Below are 19458 nucleotides of genomic sequence, written 5' to 3'. Positions count from 1 at the left end.
TGTGGTAATATTTGGAGGCCCAGCCGAAATGTCACCGACAGGCAACAAGCCCGCGCTACGATGGCAGGCTGTGATCAGAGGCAGTAACCTTCACCCCTGCTATCAGCAATTCCCCAAACACTCTTGTTTGGAAAAATAATTCGGAGATCCGTGTGCTTGACACGCCCGGAACCAATTGCCAGCCACACTGAACAGCTTTCCACAAGATAAGACATGCGCGTTAGCTGGGAGTCGCTCAAGAGTCCGCGTTTAAACGCTCACTCCCTTACCGCCACCGCAGTGTTCTCAGACCCTCTTTCTAGATATTTTGGTGTCTGCGTGTTTGTACACGCTCCCTTCGGGGCGGGAGGAGAAAGAGGGATTCGCGTGGTTCTGTTTAAAGTGCACCAGAGTAACTTTGACTTTGACAGACCTAAGGAAAGTTCAGCGGAATGTGTGTGTCAGTTACGGGGTGTGTGTCACGGAGCCTGTAGAATGTAAGCAAGTTTACTCAGAGAGTAGGGATGTTCCAGGAACTGAGTGTTTTTTTTTACTAGCTTACAATTCCCCCTGAATGCCTTTTGTGACTATTTAATGGGGGAGGGGAGGGGGGAGGGGAGGGGGGGAAAAAATCACGTTCCCCCATGTAAGTCTGACGAAACTCTCTTCATTGTTCCTTTTCCTGTAATGTTTTTCTATTGTTTCCTTCTTGGATAGCATGTTTAACAAAAAAAAATAATAAATAAAAACTGCAAAAAAAAAAAACTCATTGTTTGGCCTTGCCTGCCTGTTTCAGCAAGGGCATGATCAGCAGCCAGCTCTCATCGCTGCTGTGTGCGAGTGGCGGAATCGCCCGGCTAAATCCGGCAGCTCGGGGGATGTAACGCGTCGGTGACATTTAGAGCAGCACCGGGGCCTCTCTGTATAAATGGTTTTGATTTCCTTTATCTCACACAGAAGTTTCTTTGAAATTAATAATGAGGCCTCCTCCTTTTTTTTCAATTCTTTTTGTGTCAAAGTTCCTAGGAAGCGACAAACTCGCACATTCTGTTATCTGTTCACGAGTCTGCACCCTATTAACACGCACCAGAAACATGCGGCGAATCGGTGAACAGGCTGAGGGCTCCCCGGCCCCGTGTCTTAGTTAAAAATGATTTGTGCCATTGTCGCTGGCCTTGTATAATAACACCTCATGCACATTTTGTGCAGCGCAGCCTGTGTCATCTTAACCGGCATCTCGCCCCGTCCGTCTCCTAACTGCTTCCGATACTGAGTGGACATTAAATTGTGATCATGTTAATATTGTTAAACGGGAATGGATGCTACATTGGATTCTTGGACGTTGCAGATCACACAAACACCCCCACCTAGAGAGAAGTATTCCATACAGAATTGGAATCACAAGACTGCGGCCCCCCGCCTCCCCATTTGGGAAGAAATGTTCCTTCATTGACGCATCAGTGCCAAAATTCCTAACATTCTCCTGCGATAATGGGATCTACAGCACTCACACAGCTATGGACATTATGTTGTAGAGAGCATAGCAGTGAGGTCACATTGGAATCGGCGGAACGCTAACTGATTTTATTAATTGATTTATTTCACTTTATTTGTGGACAAAAAAAAAAAAAGTCAAACGAAAACTGCATTTGAACATGTGTGCAGCGTCGAGTTACTTTGAGGTTTTGCAGAGGAAATGGGGGGTCAGTCCTCGCGGAGGAGGTTTTAAAGTGAAAGTGAGATGCTTGGCCTGCTGTAGAGACCTCTGCAGAAGAGGGCGGGATGGCACATCGTGTCTGAATTGGCCCCCTGTCGCAGGTCCCTTCAGGAGCCCGAATGCTGGTGTCTGGCCACTTCTGCGGGAAAGCCTGCGACGTTCCTGCTGCAGCTAAGAAGCATAACAGCTGTGTGTCAGGTCCAAAAAAAGCATCTGATCAAATTGCATTATTCCACCACTGCAGTGGTGTGATGGACGCCTCCCTGTAAAAGGGCGACGGGAAATTTAATCTCACAGACTCGCCCTTGTGTCTTTCCAACCCAGCCCTGGTTCTGGAGTGGCGATGCTGTTGAGACGGTGGTGAACTGAGATCTTGATATCAGCCTCAGAAGTTAGGATCATTGCCGTTCTGGGTCGGTTCTGCTCCACGTTCTTGACACGTGCAGGGTTTAAGATGCCGTACTTAAGCTAATATTCTGCTTCTCCTGTTGGGTTGAAAGGAACGTCTTTGTGGCCAAGCAGAGCATCTCCAAAGTCTCCCCGGAGTCCCGCAGACCATCTGTTCATCTGAACATCATGAATGTCAGCTGTCCCCAAGCTTGACTTTTTTCTTTTTTTAATAGGATCTCCTGTAAAAGAACATCTTTCTCTACAAGATGCTTTCTCAAATTTGCAGCATCAGATTTGCCCCCTCCTGCATTTTCAGCTCCCACATTTCCAAGCCAAATCCTAAACCTCTCTGCTTGACATGATCCCTTCATCCAAATGTGTTTGCTTACAGCATACTGAAGGATTGCCAGATCATTTAACCAAGTTTGAAGACCAACAGCCTTCCTGTTGTTGTTAACCAGTACTACTTCATCCATCCATCCATCCATCCATCCACCTACCTATCCATCTGCTATCTATTCACTTATCTTGGTCACAGTTGTAGTGAGAACCACGCTGATTTAACCAGAATGTTTCTGGCCCCATGTACGATGAGTTTTTTTGGCTCCAGCGAGGAGGGAACTTTGCTGTGAGCCCAAAGCTGTAGGTTTGAACCCTGAAAGCTTCTCATGGAGCTCAGGTAGCTGAGGTCATCCTGCAGTTTCCATCTAACGGGCTGTTCAGGTGTTTGGCTGCACAGCACCTAGACCACGTCTTGGTCCGACGCACCATTGTTAGTGGCACATTTGATCCCAGTTCATACATCCTCCTGCAGTATTCATCCCAGTCAGTGTAGTGGTTTTGTCCCAAAACCCAGATGGTTTTCGTTAAATGCGGCCTTTTCTAATGAAACCCCTTTTTATAGCGAGGCCTCCTTTCAGAAGGAGTCATTCACACACAAGTGTTTTCTGTGATTTCTCCAAGCAATTGCCGTGAAACGAATTACACCATAATTAGAAATGACATCACACAATTATTGCAGGCCTAATAATTGACTTGACTACCTCTGTAAGTGGTTTAATATGCTTTTAAATGTACTGTGCGTGTGTTTATTTTTTCCGTAAATAATGACGTCTTGGTGTATCATGTCTGGTTGACTATGCCAGCCGTATCTGTCCTGCGTGGCTAAGTCTCTCTCTCTCTGCTGTAATTTGGGCTGTGAGCTCCAGGTATCCTTCTCGGTATCTAAGGTGACGTCCTTCAGCTTTAGTTCTTCTCACGTTCCACGAGCTCGCTGGCCGTGCCCCACTAAAGCAAATATTTGCCTTGGCTAGTTTCGCCCGTACCTATTCCGTGAGTTGCTTTCCAGAGGGAGTGTCACGTGCATTTTTCGGCCTGGGGGGGTGGGGATGGCCCTGAGGGCTGTGACCACACGCCGTCTCGTTCAAGAAGCTGCCGCGCCACAGGGCTCAGTTTCCACATCTCCTTCCTGCCACACAGGCACCTTCAGCGGGACGCCTGACGGCTCTGGTGAGGAGTCAAGGTCCCCCGAAGCTGACCGCTACTTAAAAAAACCAGGGGCAGCAGCCGTTCAGTGAAACTCCACCCTATCTTATCATTGCTGTGGTTTCTGGCCCATATCCTCGCCCCCCCCCCTCCCCCCCGCCACCCACCCAAACCAATAAACAGCAGCACATTCTGGTTCCCAGTTCTCTAACGCCGGGAACGGGCGGCAAGGGAGCCTCAACGTTTAATGCGCGTGGTTTCGCGTAAGGGGTTAGCGGGGAAGAACTTTACCCAGAACCCTGGAAAAAAACACACGCAGAGCAGAAGCAGCCTGTAGCGCAAGCAAAAGCCATTTCCTGGTACCATTTGCATGAGGCTCGCTGAGGGAGGGGCCGCCGTCAGCGAGGGACTGGCCCTTTCAATGTCATCCTGCCAAACAAGTTTGCCTCCTCTGTTCCTCCCGACTTCTGCTGCTCTCAAATGCTCCACGCGTCACTTTCATATAAAAGGTGCCCGTGGGGGGGATGGTGGGTGTCTTTCAGCTTTTTATTTTTTCGCTTTTTGTTTAAATAACCAATGGCAGAGCAGCACAGACGCTCCTGGGTAGGAAGAGCTCACCTGACCCATTTCACTGGAGGGATACCAGCCGCCCCAGATAATTAATATTACCCTTCTTCATGTAAATAATTAAAGGAAACTGAATCGCAGTAATTCCCCAGTTAAGTAACACAACCAGCCTGAATTACTTTCCCTAAGGTTAGAATGAATCGCAGGCACCTAGGGTGACTTTTGCTGGAGTAAACAAACAGCTAAATATGGCATTTTGGCTGCTAATTGATAGCAGAGAGCCGTAAGGGCCGTGATTTTTGTTCCTGCTGTGCTGCTTCGAGCCTAATGGCGGTCTCTCCCCCCCCCCCCCCCCCGCTGGGACCCGGGACCCCCGCAGACATCGCCGTGGTGGAGATGACCGATGCATTCCGACAGCCGTCACTCTTCTACCACCTGGGCGTCAGGGAAAGCTTCAGCATGGTCAACAACATCATCCTGTACTGTGACTCCAACTCTGACTCACTACAGTCCCTGCAGGTATGTCCTGCGGGGAGGTGGTGGGGGTGGGGGGGGGGCAAAGGTGCAGTGGGGGAGGAGCTGCTCAGCTGCTTTCTTGTGTTGGGATCGGCGCGTTCTTCCCGTGACCCTGCGCACCCGCAGGTGAGGTCACGAAAACATGTTGGCCTTTATCTCATCCGCTTTATTTTCTTCTCTCTCTCTCTTTTCCTCTAAATGAATAATTCAGAGCCTCAAGGGGAGCCCCCGGTGTACAAAGGCAGCATTTACACGCATGCAGGCACACTGGGGGGGGGGCTTTATTCGTACGTCATGGGTACCAGAATTCTTTGGTGTGAGGGTTTTCCTGGGATGTTCCTGTTACTCCTCTCTTATCTTGATGAACTTTGACCCCTAAATAACATCCACTCTGACTGGCCGTAAAAGGCCCCTTTGCTCTGCACTCTCCCTTCCCATTCGCCCCGTCGCACCGGCTTGGTTCCCCGAACACGGCTCCTGTAATGCTGTCTCCAGCGCTGCAGAGAAGCAGCTCGCAGTCGCCCTGGTATAAGTGACACTCAGAGTCATGCCAATGCACGAAGTCACACAAAAGCTGATAAAAGTCTGTTAAGTTTTGCCCTGACTCACTGCTGACTTTCAGGTGGACGTTTTCTAAGCCTCTGCTCCCTTCCCTTTCAGGAAATCATTTGCCAGAAAAACACTGTAAGTACACGCAATGCCGTTTATTCCTCATGACTGAAATCGCCCCCCTCCTCCTCTCACTACCGTTCAGTCACTCTCACTGTCACCGTCTTTATCTTCAGAATTTGTTCTCCGTCTGAGTAGAGGAGGAACCTTAGATAAGACTGTGTCACATTGGACTTGTTTATCTCTATAGTTTCATTCACAATTTGCAGCAATATTCAGCCAGGAGTGTGTGACGCCTTTCTGTGCATGTACGGGGGGGGGTTAATAGGGTGCTGTACCTGAGTCACTGGGTTTGCTGCCAGTGTAGCCAGTTTGCTTGCTTGCTGGAGCTGTGACTGGTGGCTTGTCGGGGTAGAATGTTTGGGGGGGGGGTGTTTCTGGGCTGGGCCTGCCGCCTGTTTTCTGGCACTCTCACGCACCCTCGTCTTGCCCCCCCCCTCCTCACATCCAGTCCGATGCTGCGACTTCCCCAGGCACCCAGTTCCTTTGGCAAGCAGCCGTGTGACTTTTGTGTTTATCTCCTCAAACCTCCCCCTCCCAACTCGGTAGCATGAGCGCGAGAGCATTTGGGCCCCCAGTGTATCTGCTGTGTCTCCCAGTCTGAAATCGGCACCGAATAAACACACTGCTCACCGGCTGCGATCAGCACTGATGGGAATGCAGCGCGGGGAGGGCGTCGCATGGAGCCAGCTGGCAAAATCAATTCCCATCATGCCGGGTGTTTGCACTGCGTGAAGTGTCACGTGTCACGCTCTGAGGTCGCCATAAGCTCAACGCATTCAGGGTCCTGTGCCGGCTGAGCTCTCGCAGCAAATGCGACCCCTATTTGAGGTGCATCTTTTTTCAATATGTTAATGTTTGTGCCTGTGTTTCCTGCAACGGCGCGGCAGTGCATGCTTGATGCAACCTCAAATGCAGCCTGCCTTGCCTGCAAGTCGCAAGCCTGCTTGCGGCCTAAAGTGGGTTTTTTGTTTGGGGGGGCAGGTGCATGACGTGTGTTGCAACCCTCTTAAAAAGCCATTGTGAGCTGTGTGCATTTCTGGCTGGGGCAGGTGACTCCGTAAGTGGTATGAAGATGAGGACAGTGGTGGTAAATATAGGTAGAACTAATTAGGTAATAGAGCTAAATAGGTCCTGCAGTGTTTGATACAATGCCTTCCCCTGAATGAGGTCCCTGCATGTGCTCGTTAGTGGGACTGTGCATTCAAGGGTGCAACTCTGAGGACATGCTGCAGTCCCTGCAGTTAGTGCCTTGTGCTTGGCGCAGCTGCTGGGACAAAGGACAGAGCTCAGTCTGGGCGCGCAGCGGCACTGTAGGTGCTCTTTGGTGGCGTCATGTGATCCGGCTGGGAATGAATCACTCGCCAGGGACAGAAATAGAATCGGATTTTGCAACCTGTGCTCACCAGTAACACGTTATTTTTGCAGGGGGAAGAGACGGGCATCAGTGATGTCATCAAAACGGGGGAAAGTCTGGGGAGATCACTACCATCTGCTGACAGGCGTCCGCGCATTTATTTATCTGAGTAACGCTAGTGGAACGAAATGGGGGGAAAGATTTCGAAATGTCCATGGCCCATTTGGCAGGAGTAACTTAAGTTTCCACTGAGTTTTCCAGTTTGTGCATGGTGTCTCTCCAGCTTCCCTGCAGTCCAGAAAAATGCAGTCAGGTGCACTGGCTCTTTGCAGTGACGGCCTGTGTGTCCCCCCCCTGTCTTGTGCCTTGCGATTCTTGGGATGGAGTCTTCTAAGATCCTGATAAATGCTACAGATAACCTGGGGCAGAATTGTTGAAATTCCTGATTATCTACTAGATAAGCGGCTGGGCGCATGAACCGCACTGAGGTGCAGCTCGGCAGAAGGCATGAATACGACGCTGATGAGATGTCTGTGCAAGATTTTCAGCCTTAATCTTTCACCGACAGAGGTCAAGATTTATTGAGCTTACCAGAAGCCACTGCGTCTGGCTTCGCTGCAAGACTTCCCTTAAATAATCTCACCACAGATGTCGTCTTAAGGACAGCGCTGCTCAATACAGCCCTTAATGCCTCCCTGAAAACAGCGAATGCATTCATTTGCGTGGAGGGATCAGGTCCAGCTTCACGCTCGTTTGCAGACCTCGGGTCTCGCATGCAGTGCCGGCGGGTTACCTCACTGTCCCGCTGCCCACCTTTATGCACGATTACAGAACACAAAGCTGTGGGCCGTACCGTCTGCCGTACGTGACGGCGGCCGTCGTGCTATTTATAAACGGCCGAATCCAACTCGACTGCATACAGTTGGCGTGATGAGCGCTGTGGTTGTTCTTACTGATTCTTAGATACGTGTATAAATATCAGCTGTGCTGACAGTGCTGCCTGCTTTCTCCGCATATCTGCTATATTGCCTCTTGTTACTTCATAAATGCACAGTGCACTTTATTTAAGAGTCGCGCTTCGCGCCTTACACTTTGTGTACTTCCAATTTCAGACATTCGTTCTATAATCGTTTTTATTCTGTGATATGTACCTCTGCAGTTCCTACTTATAGAGCAGTCGGGGGACGGTTATTGAACGGTCAGTCTGTTGTTCAAAAGCACACAGTAGCCTTCATGCAAAACTCAAATTCTCCTGAGCACCACTAATGTTTACTGAACTAGTGCAACTTTTTTTGCTTTGAAAGGGATTTTTTTTCCCCCATTGTGTCTGTTTTCTGCATTTTCTGAAAATGGAAAGTCAACAGTCGTGCCCAGTCTCCCCTATCTACTTTGATGTTGCATGAGTGTGTTTTGTACTGTCTAATCCATGACTTGAGAGAATTCCTTTGTGCTGGTGTGCAAAAGGCAAATGATCTCGAATGTCCGCAGACATGCACCGGGAATTACACCTTCATCCCGTACATGGTGACTCCCCACAACAAGGTGTATTGCTGCGAGGGGAACCTGCTTAAGGGCCTGGCGGAGCTGATGCAGCCTGGCATGGAGGCACTGCTGGGCCCCATCTGCATGCCCCTGGTGGACCGCTTCATGCAGCTGCTCCGCGTTCCGCCCGCCAACACCTGGTGAGTGTGTGCGACTCGGGGGGGGTCAGTCGCATCGATTCTGGATGCAGGATCCACAGCGCCGCATGCCGTGCCGTCGGATCAGCAGGTTAGGAGGATTCGCTTCTGATCCCCGGTCGCAGGTTCGAATCCCAGGGTCGGCAAAATGATATCGCCCTTGGGCCCTTGGGCGAGGCCCCCAGTTGCTTCAGGCAGGGGTGCCACTAGCAATTTTGGGTCCCATGAAAGGAGGTATTGGACTCCCAACCCAGACCAATGGCACCCCTGACCCACCTACATTGGTTTGGAGAAACGCATCAGCTAAATAAAATTTAGCTTTTTTATAAATTTAAAAGGTATACAAACCACAATCAGGTGGCTGTGGTTCTGTGTCCACTTGAGTCACTCAACAGTAGCTACAAATGAGTTTATGATGCTCTGTTGGTGGCCGATTCGTCAGAATCATTTAATTCTGGTGCAGATGTGTAGCAGATCCCCCTGAGCATGCAGACCACCCAGCTCTGGCAAGAAAAGTTTATTGGCTTGTATATGAGCGCGAAGGAAACGTTACATATCGTTCCCCTGACTGGGGGCCTCGTGCATGATCCCCACCTGCTGTCTTTAGGGCTGTGTCGGGTGCCCTCTGGGTAGAGCAAAATGGGGGTGTTTTAATGCAGAGTAGAGGCGTTAAGATTTATGAGGTTTACCATGATGCGGAGCGCCCCCTGCAGTCAGTAATGAGGCCCACCTCTCGGCATCGGCTCTACAGCTCCATCAGCTACCGCTTCGGCACGCCGGTGTGCCGGACGAGGCGAGGGCGGGGGTCACGGCACCTCCCCCCCCCCCCCCCCCCCCCCCGCTCACTTGTGGCTTTTCCACCACAGCCAGTACTTACGGGAAACCATCCTGAACGAGATCCGGAAGGCGCGGGAGCTGTACACGGGGGCGGAGCTGGCGGCGGAGCTGGGCCGGATCCAGCAGCGATTGGACAATGTGGAGTGCCTATCAGCTGACGTCATCATCAGCTTGCTGCTGTCCTATCGGGACATCCAGGTACGGCACAGTGATATCTATAGAAACTATAATATTATCCCATACAATATAATTTTCTTATTGTGGGGGTGGGGTGAGGCTCCTTCGGGTAGGAGGCCGTCCCTGTGATCAGGCCCCTGAACTCCCAGTTGCTCCAGGGACTGATTGACATTGTTTTTTCAAAAAAAATATATTATCGCTTTGGATAAAACCATTCCTGAGTTTCCTATATTTACTCATTCTTGCTTCCGCTGGACTGGTCTGTGTGAAATCGACTGCCAGTTTGCCGGCTTTGGCGTTCCGATGCCTCCGCATCGCCCAGGGACGGCTGCAGTGCCGTGTACCTCGCCGCCGTCTGCCCAGTGACCCTTTTCCGTCGTGAGTCAGCAGGGCTTGCGTCCTCCTTGGGGCGGCAGACGGCAGCCGCGCTGCGTTGCAGGCCCACGCCGTACAGCAGACACATGAATAAATAACATCAGCGGGGAATGAATGAGAAGCACTGAATTATTTAGCGTTTTACAATGAATTTTTGCCAAAACTAATGTTTCTTCGTGTGGCAGGAGATTGAAGCGTCTTCTAAGGTAAACACCATGACGTGCACTAGGGAAAAAACGAAGAAGGGATGAGATTAAAGTAAACACGTAATTGTGTACCAGTTCAGCAGCCGTGTTCTTCCAGGTTAAATGTCTATTTCTGGGTCGCTGGCGGGAAGTGGTGTCGGGTTGTAAATAATTGGTTCTGCTTTATTTATGTGTGTTTTGGGAACAAGGATTACGAGGCCGTTGTGAAGCTGGTGGAGACTCTGGAGAATCTCCCTACGTTTGACCCAGTGGCGCACCCCCACGTGAAGTTCCACTATGCCTTCGCCCTGAACAGGTACGACCCAGCTAAAAGAGGACCCCTCCCCCCCATTGCATTCTGGACTCAGGCTACGTTAAGGCAAGCTGTCCTTTAATCCCGAATCTGAGGAGAATGCCCACAGCACAGCCTCGGGCTTTTCGTCGGGTCCGCATTCTTCCGGGAGGGTGCTCACTGCTCTGTCGAACTGAAACAGTGGGCTCTGTCATGCGTATGTCTCGCACGAGTTGGCTCAGCGTTCCCCCCACCCCCCACCCCCCCCCCCCCCCCCCGTGAAGACAGTGGCCCCGTTTCAGTCAGTATGACTGTACATGCAACACCACAGATTTCACAAACATGCCAGTGATTGGGGTGAGCCTAAGTTCAATCAGCAGTAACCTCTACATGCTCTCCGGGTAGCACAGTCCAGGCACCACCGTCTACTGCTGGTTTCTGCTTGCTCGGTTTGGGCCTTGAAGATGATGATGGTGATGGTGGCGATGCTGATGATGATGATGTGTCCAGTACAGCTGCTCTATGTTTTGTGAGTGAGGGAGAGAGGCAGGTTTTGGGTCCTGACCCCACATACCCTCCACAGCAGTCAAGGCTCTGAACCCCCATCACGCCGTGGAGATCCCCTGTCAGCACCTGCCTTTGGAGATCTGCTTTGCTGGCCACTCCTCAGACACCCTCAGTAATGTCCACATTATAACATTGCACTAAAGTGAGTTTAATGCCCAAAATTCATAGCAAGTAAATCCACAAAGTCCGTCACATTGTCTGGAGCTGTTTCTCGGCCCAGTCCCCGGGGACCCTCAGACGGTCCGCATTTTTTCCCCCCCTCCCAGCTCCGCGCCTGGCCGGTTTGAGAGACTGTGGTATGGTGATTAGTACATGGATCGTGATGCAGTGATGCGTGGACATTCAATCTGCAACTGTGCTTTTTTTTCCCCTGAAAAAAAAATCCTTAAGCGTTCCAGTCACCCCCATTGAGACCTTTCATTTAAATGCACACAATGTAGTCCACCCTTCCCTTCCAGTCCCCACATCCTCCTAAAAGAAGCAGATTAAAAAAAAAGAAATCTCCATTTCAGGCAGCTGTAATCCAGGGTAGTGCACAGTGGCTGGAGATTTTCCAGTTCGAGTAGCTAAACCCCAAAACCTTCCAGTGACGAAAGAAAAAAAAAAAAAAAATGTGAGCTCAGCCTGACTGAAGTCCAGACGCCCTACCACGGTAAATCTGTGTCGTCCTTTTCAGGAGAGGATTGTTGCCGTAAATGTAAACCCAGCGTCTAAACTTCAGAACAGCCCATACCCTTCGGCGGTTATAAATAATGTCGTCTTCAATTTAGCCAGATGTTTTAGTTCTGTTTAAGTTACACCGATGGAAAAATTGTGCTAATCACAATCTAAGCTCGTACAAATGTTTCTACGGTAACAGTGTATTTGCTGTGCGGTGTGTTGGGTTGGATCCACTTTTATCTGGTTTGATGCTGACAGTCAAGGCTGGTGGAGCGCAGGTAATGGCACTACCCTGTCGACCTGCAGGAGGAACCTTCATGGCGACAGGCAGAAGGCGCTGGACATCATGCTGCCTCTGGTGGAATCTGAGGAGCAGACGGCCTCCGACATCTACTGCTTGGTTGGTCGCATCTACAAGGACATGTTCCTGGATTCGCACTATATGGACACCGAAAGCAGAGACAACGGAATGCTCTGGTCAGGCACAAATGCCCGATAAACGTCGTCCCAGGCCGTCGTATTTTAAATCTAAGGCACCGTCCAGCTATTTCCAACAGCAGAATACCATCTAAACGTAGACTTCGTAACGCCTGTCGTAACTACTGATGGATTGTCCAGTGTTCCAGAGTAGTTGCGCGGTAATAATTTGCAATTGAAGCCCCCCCGAGAGATCAGTAAGCTAACAGGGGAAACAAGGTTTTCATTTTAGACGTTGTTGCTATTTTGTTTTTGGTTAATGAAACGTTAATAGGAGGAATGGAGAGGTTGATGATGATGGATTGAATGGTCCTGCGCTCACTTTTCCGCTCTCCAGGTTCAAGCGGGGTTTTGAGTCTGAGCCAACACTACATTCAGGGATAAACTACGCTGTACTGCTCCTGGCGGCCGGACACCAGTTCGACACGTCCTTCGAGCTCCGCAAAGTCGGTACGTATGGCGATGATGACGGGGATGATGACGCCGATGCAGCCTCAACAATCGCAGTTGAGGATCAGTATCTTCTCTCTTGTGGAATAGCCCGGTTTGTCATCATTCAGCAATATCCTAGACCCAGTCTTCTGTATTGGTTCACTCGCATTCTGTTAGCATCACCAGTATTGGACTCCTTAACGGTGATTCGCTCGCTCTTAACGTCACCACAATCCTGGACTCCTTATGATTGACTCTCTCCTTGATCTCTGACGCTGCCTTACAGGTGTGAAGCTGAGTAGCCTTTTGGGGAAAAAGGGCAGTCTGGACAAGCTTCAGAGCTACTGGGATGTGGGCTTCTTCTTGGGAGCCAGTATTCTTGCCAATGACCACACAAGGGTCATCCATGCCTCTGAAAAGCTCTTTAAGCTCAAGGCCCCAGTTTGGTGAGATACTTTACACCACATTTTTAACTCTTCGGTGCCACTTTACAATAAGGCTACCCTTATAAAGAGATTATGAATGGTTTATACGCAGGTTATTAATTAGGTTGTAACACTTTGTAAATCATTACTAGACAATTATAAACAAGTTATACTATAGTTTTCTTCTTATTAATGAGTTACTACCATTTGTAAGTGGCAACGGGGAGCCTTATTGTAAAGTGGTACCAACTCGTCATGGGTGTTTGCAAAAAGTGGTCAAAACGGTCATTCTTTGTTTTTCACCTTCAAGACGAAACTGCAGAAGTTTTTAAAAAATGTCCTTTTAAGAGGCATTTCCTTTGAAACGAATAGCGGCCGTCGACGGTTAAAATACTCACGGTTCGCTCGTACGAAATTGCAGGTATTTGCGATCGCTTGTAGAGACGATTCTAATCTACCAGCACTTCAACAAGACGCCGGCGGAGCAGCAGTCGCCAAAGCAGGAGCTGGTGGAGTTCTGGATGGACTTCCTGGTGGAAGCCACACAGCAGGAGGTCTCCTCCGTGCGTTTTCCAGTGAGTGCCCCCCTCCTCCAGCCCCTCTCTTCCCTCCCTCCTCCATCTTAATAGCATTCTCTCACACTGGCACAGTGGACCCAAGTGATACGAACAGCTGCAGCTGGCAAGTGGCCGCACCACAAATGCGTTCCCTTCAGATTCTGAGCGCCGTTTGAGTTTGATTCAAATCGCAGCTATACGCACATTCAGTTTTGGGGGGGGGGGGGGGGGGGGGTCGATTATCTTGGCGGCTAGCGGCCTGTCGTCTAGTTTGCATTCAGGTGGTCTCATCGCATCGCATGTAAACTGCAATCGTCAAGCCTCAAGACCACAGTGAAGAAAAGGAAGCAGATATTGGCACATCTTTCGTGTTTCTGCGGGAGCAAAGCTTTTGTTCATCTCCCCTTTATTCGTTGGCACAAGCTTGCAAAACGAAGCAGCCAGCAAAACGTGCCGGATATCACGCGCGCAGACAGGCATCTATGTGTTTACATTCCCTCCATGCTCCTCGGCTCAGAGGGACCCAGAGGCGCCAGGTGTATTTTCAGCCTCTGTCACACCCCACCCCAGGTGCTGATATTGGAGCCAACGAAGATCTATCAGCCATCCTACTTGTCCATCAATAATGATGTGGAAGAGAAGACCATTTCAATATGGCACGTGGCTCCGGAGGACAAGGTACCTGCAAGTGTGTTGATCTTTTATGGGAGAATGTAAAATCTCAGCAGGCATGCAGTCACTTCTGTTAGTCAGGTCATTCATATATATATATATATACACACATATATATATATATATATATATATATATATATGTGTGTGTGTGTATATATATGTATAAATATATGTATAAAATATAAAATGTCTATATACTGATCTTTTTCTTTAAAGACTTGAAAGAGGTGGTCGATCTATTTATTTAATTTATAATGGAATGGAAAACGTTGCAACGGAGGAAGTGGATGATTCTCGTTTTGCGGTCTGCCCCGTACAGCTGTGCTCTCACATCACTTCAGTCCATTTTCAGTTTTGTTTAGAGGAGCTAAGTTCTGGCTTCAGGCCCAGCAGAAACATCTGCGGTTAAGTCCGTCACGCCCGCTGGCGGCTGTGGGAGCATGTCGGGCGATACTGACAGGGCACGCTACCCAATTAATGGCTGTCCTCGTATCTCCAGCAGAAGGGGATCCACGAATGGAACTTCGCGGCCATGCTGGTGCGAGGCGTGAGGTAAGAGCGCAAGGCACTCTGCGTACCCATGCTTCGGCTTCGCCCTGCTGGCTGGAGGTGCTGGAGGTGCAGCAGGTCTGCGTCTGGCAATCAGAATTCGCCATTGTTAACCACGCCCACTCACCTGTTGCATCTGCTACATCTGATGGTGTCATAAGCTGTAGCCAATGGCAGAAGATTCCAGGCCTATCATCCCGCCTCCTAGTGACTTGGAGGCTCCTGCCGCCCGGCTCTAATGCGCCGCCGCCTGCTCCCGCCGCCCGGCTCTAATGCGCCGCCGCCTGCTCCCGCCGCCCGGCTCTAATGCGCCGCCGCCTGCTCCCGCCGCCCGGCTCTAATGCGCCGCCGCCTGCTCCTGAGCCACTTCCGCTGATGCAATCTCACTGCATCTCCACAGCATTTCCAAGTTCGACGAGCGGAGCTGCTTCCTCTACGTGCTGCAGCACTCGGAGGACTTCCAAATCTACTTTTGCACCGAGAGGCACTGCAAAAGGTTTGCCTCGCCACCTCGTAGGCCACGCGCAGCCCTGCGCCCGTCCGGATATATAAAGGCCAGCCGCCAGCCCACCCCCGTAAATTCAGTGCTGTGGGTTCTGATTTGAGAGAGATTCCTAAAAGAGATCCCTAAGAGATTTAGTAAATGAAATTATGGCTATGAAAGTCAGTATAGGTGCTTGTTAATGTAATATAAGGTAAAATGCGGCGATTTGTGTTTATGTATTTCTGGATATATGCTGTAGTGTTATTGATTTCGTGATTCAGGACTCAAGGTGTGTGTTTTTGTTTGTGTGAGTGCATGCACACATGTGGCGCCTTGGTCCCACGCGAGCACTCGGGTCGGCGCTGACTCAGCCCATTTCTGCAGGTTCTGCGACCTGGTGAACAGCATCACGGAGGAGGCCCGGAGGGCACCGGAGGAGGGCGAGTGCGACCCTGACGCCCTGGAGGTGAGTGAGACCAGGCCGGCTCACACTTTAGGAGCGGTGTGATTCTCCCACGCACGTGTCCTCGGGGATCCGTCTGTCGCGGAGCGAAGTGAGACGCTTCCAGCTGCCTCCGAGCGCGTCTGAAACAAAGGCCCCCTCTGTCTCTCCAGCCTGTTCCCCTCACAAGCGGGTGGGGGGGGGGGGACATGTCCCTGCTTATTTGAATGAACCATAATTACAGACTGTTCTACCCTTAGTCACTCCACTTTTGGCAAACTCTGAATAGCACTACAACAGCTGAGACTGAACCACAGAACCGGTTTGGAGCTTGCCCCCCGTCAGGCTGCCCTGGGGTCCTGCCCCCTCATCCCCGACAGTCTCCTCTCTGTAGAATTCTCCATTTCACTTCCTGTATATCTTCCTGTATTTAGCTGTCTTTTCTAACTGTGTCCCTAAATCACCCACTATGCTTCATCAGTCCTGATATAACACCGTGTCTGTCACCCGCTTCGTCTTGCTGTCTGACACATTCTCCATGACAGAAGCGTGTGTGGCACTATGCCTGTGATCGGAAGGTAGTCGGGTTCTAATCCCAATGTCGGCAGAGTGATGTCACTGCCAGGCCCATAAGCAATGCCCTTAGTCTGACCCTGACATCTCAACTGTATGTCACTTTGGATAAAAGTGTCCAGTAAATGAATTAAATGAAAATGATGGCCCTCCCAGGCAAACTCAAGACCCTCTCCCTTTGTAACCCCTGCCCCTTCAGTATGACTACGAGTACGACGAGCACGGCGATCGGGTGGTGCTCGGGAAAGGCACCTTCGGGGTGGTCTACGCAGGCCGGGACCTCAGTAACCAAGTGCGCCTGGCCATTAAGGAGATCCCCGAGCGGGACAGCAGGTGAGTGGCGCACATAAAGTGGGGCACACCTTGTTATTAACCAATGACATGTTTCATACGGGTGATTGACAAGGGAGGGGATACACTGGGGCCCAATCAGCTTTCAGTAGCTTTCCCTTCTCTGGAATTGTTGACGTTTTTGAGATATGGTTGATCACAAAGAGGATCATGATTTGATGTGTTGAACAATTTATCTATTATAAACTAGCTATCAAAATGGATATTAACAAAACTGTTACCCAGTGGGCTGAGGTAGGGTTTTCATCTACTTTTCGAAGAGGACAGTGATGGGGGTGCCATGTGGCTTAGTGGGTTAGGCCTCTGTGCCTGTGATCGGAAGGTCGCGGGTTCAAATCCCACCTCCACAGAATAGTCAGACGTCCGTTGGGCCCTCGAACAAGACTCCAGGAACGACAGATTAACAGTTTGACTCTGTGCTCAGACCGCAAGCTTCGCTCTCAACTATATTTGTGTACGTGTTTGTCTCCGAGGAAAGCATGATGGCACACGTTAAAAGAAGCATCCCAATGTACTTGTATATATGACAAATAAAGCATAATTTTATTTTTTTTCCCTACAAGGCCCTGCGCATAATAGCAGGCCGACATGTGCTGTAACGCGTCACTCCATCACACGCCAACCGAGCGCCGTTCTGCGTCTGAGATGAGGCAATGGAGGGCATGTACACACAGGTCCCTCACACAGCCATGCCGGCGAAATCACAGCCGCACCTGCATTCTGTCGCTGTAGACGCCGCCGCGATCGATTTTACGTAAACAAGAGGTGGAAGGGCATGTAATGCGATGGCTTCCCATGCAAATTCTGGGTTTGAGCGTGTGGGGGCCGCGGGCAGCGGTACGCCCGGCTGCTTGCAGCCGGGCGGGCGGCATGCGCACGTGGGACTGTGCCCTCGGAAAACAGAACGGACAAAGGAGAAAGGGTTGCCTGGCAACTGCCTCGGTGCCTCTTACTTCCTCACCTTGTCAGACTGGAAGTTGGCGTTGCGTCTCCACAGAGCCACCTTAGGCTGTTTTTATCTGGAATATTTCGCCGGCTGCGTTTTCCTAAGAATAAATGGCATGACATGATTGTAGACGGGTAAGAAACCTGTGGGTCCTGCAAAAATACAGAAACAATGACAGTTTAAAAACAAGCTCCCAGAAAAAATGCAGGATGGGTGGCTTTTGTAGTAAGTAGGGAGTGCAAAGCACAAAGGTCTAATTTAGTTTTTTTTTCTATCTTGGTCCTGGTATTTAAGAGGCCAGCCTGCCTCTTCCTCCACACCCACTGGTGTGACGTCACCGCGAAGGTGCTGGAATTAGGCGTAGACTCCTTCGAAACCTGGATCTTAGTCGAGTGTCCAATTCATCTATTTTTTTCCCTCTGCATAAAACCTCGTGGTGTGTCTGTCCACAGGTGCATTATGGGAAAGTTGTGTACAATGAACAATAATTCTTCGGTTGAGTCATTTTTCCATTCATCCCGATATATTTCTCCATCTAAACCTACCAACATGCATTTATGCAAAACGAGACCAGAAATGGTATATACTATATGGACAAAAGTACGGACGTGCACACCAAGACATTTTGGACAGTTCTGTGCTTCCAGCTTTGTGGGAACAGCTTCTAGATGAATGGGCAAAAAGTCCCACAGACACAATCCAAACTCTTGTGTAAATCCGTCCCAAAAGAGTGGCAGCTGTTATCTGCAAAGGAGGGACCGGCTCCGTACTGAAGCCTGTGGATTTAGGATGTCATGGAAGTTCCTGTAGGTGTAATGGCCAGGGTGTCCCAATACTTTTGTCCATATACTGTCCATTAGCTGAGCGTTTTTGCACTTGCTTTGTGTTTGGTCAAACCCGTGACCAGTTAACGGAGCGGCATTGTGGCTCGCAGGTACTCCCAGCCTCTACACGAGGAGATCGCTCTTCACAAGCACCTGAAGCACAAGAACATAGTGCAATACCTGGGCTCCATCAGTGAGAATGGCTTCATCAAGATCTTCATGGAGCAGGTTCCTGGAGGTAAGTTCAGTGCCATGTCACTCTCCGGGCCAGTGTGCCAGTGTTCTTCTGAGACTTCTCTCGCCTCTACTGGTAGGTGGCCTTTATTTCCCACGTCCACCCTCCCCCCACCCCCACCCCCCGACGAGCTGTGAACCCAGTCGAAGCTCTCAGACACTAACCGTTCCTCCTACGTGATGTTAACTCATGCCTAGCCCGATGCCTTGCTCCGGGTAATTAATCCCTCGCTGAGGGTGTTGGGTGTTGGGTGAGATGACACGCTGTCTTCATTACAGGAAGCCTCTCGGCCCTTCTGCGCTCCAAGTGGGGACCCCTGAAGAACAACGAGCCCACCATCGGCTTCTACACCAAGCAGATCCTGGAGGGCCTGAAGTACCTGCATGACAATCAGATCGCGCATAGAGACATCAAGGTGTGGTGTCCGTCAGTCTGGGCCGTCTTCTAGTGCACGAGGAACCAAAGATATTAGTTCTGCTTTGAGTCCTGCTCAGTACCACTCCGACAGCCATCCTGTAAAATATCAATCGTGGTCATTTTTTTTTTCTTTCTCAGTCCATGTGACATGCCGTTTTCTGTGTGTGTTTGTGTGCTTGATCTTTATTTTGATTAGAAAGCTTTCACTGATCTCAGCTTTCGAGGAAACGCGTCCAGACAGCGGTCTGGGGAATTCAGCCTTCCAGTGTTTGTTTGAGGAGGAGGGGGCAGGCAGGCCCGCACATGTCGAGAAGCAGGACCTCTCTCGCTGCCTCGTTCTCCCCAGCTTCACAAGTACAAGGTGTTTTGCTTCCCCCCCGCAGGGTGACAACGTGCTCATAAATACATACAGTGGTGTCCTGAAGATCTCCGATTTTGGGACCTCCAAGCGGCTTGCCGGGATCAACCCCTGCACGGAGACGTTCACAGGCATGTACACAGCGCCCACACGTCCTCCGAGGGCCGGGCAGCTGCTCTTAAATGCCCCTCCAGCTTCTGCAGGTCTCTCCGGTTCCACTTTCTTGTGTTTCCTTGTGACCTGGGAGCTCGAGCACTAGCAG

General features: G+C 50.3%; 1 protein-coding gene across 2 annotated transcripts in view; it reads left to right on the top strand.

The window, feature by feature from the left end:
* map3k5 (mitogen-activated protein kinase kinase kinase 5) overlaps nt 1-19458 on the top strand; it is a 35840-nt gene that overhangs the window by 4570 nt on the left and 11812 nt on the right. Inside the window, exons 3-19 of one of the 2 annotated variants that reach the window (XM_048986564.1) lie at nt 4518-4657; nt 5315-5338; nt 8169-8362; nt 9226-9394; nt 10143-10249; nt 11759-11929; nt 12267-12379; nt 12648-12807; nt 13208-13361; nt 13914-14021; nt 14520-14569; nt 14967-15062; nt 15435-15516; nt 16265-16398; nt 18297-18424; nt 18700-18836; nt 19222-19327. In XM_048986564.1, coding sequence (XP_048842521.1) covers nt 4518-4657; nt 5315-5338; nt 8169-8362; nt 9226-9394; nt 10143-10249; nt 11759-11929; nt 12267-12379; nt 12648-12807; nt 13208-13361; nt 13914-14021; nt 14520-14569; nt 14967-15062; nt 15435-15516; nt 16265-16398; nt 18297-18424; nt 18700-18836; nt 19222-19327 — 2073 coding nt within the window. Of the gene's footprint in view, nt 1-4517; nt 4658-5314; nt 5339-8168; nt 8363-9225; nt 9395-10142; nt 10250-11758; nt 11930-12266; nt 12380-12647; nt 12808-13207; nt 13362-13913; nt 14022-14516; nt 14570-14966; nt 15063-15434; nt 15517-16264; nt 16399-18296; nt 18425-18699; nt 18837-19221; nt 19328-19458 lie in introns of both variants that reach the window. The other variant, XM_048986562.1, reaches the window with a different exon arrangement.

Source organism: Brienomyrus brachyistius, chromosome 19, assembly GCF_023856365.1.
Source record: "Brienomyrus brachyistius isolate T26 chromosome 19, BBRACH_0.4, whole genome shotgun sequence".
NCBI lineage: Eukaryota > Metazoa > Chordata > Actinopteri > Osteoglossiformes > Mormyridae > Brienomyrus > Brienomyrus brachyistius.
This window is presented reverse-complemented; position numbering and strand designations above follow the sequence as displayed.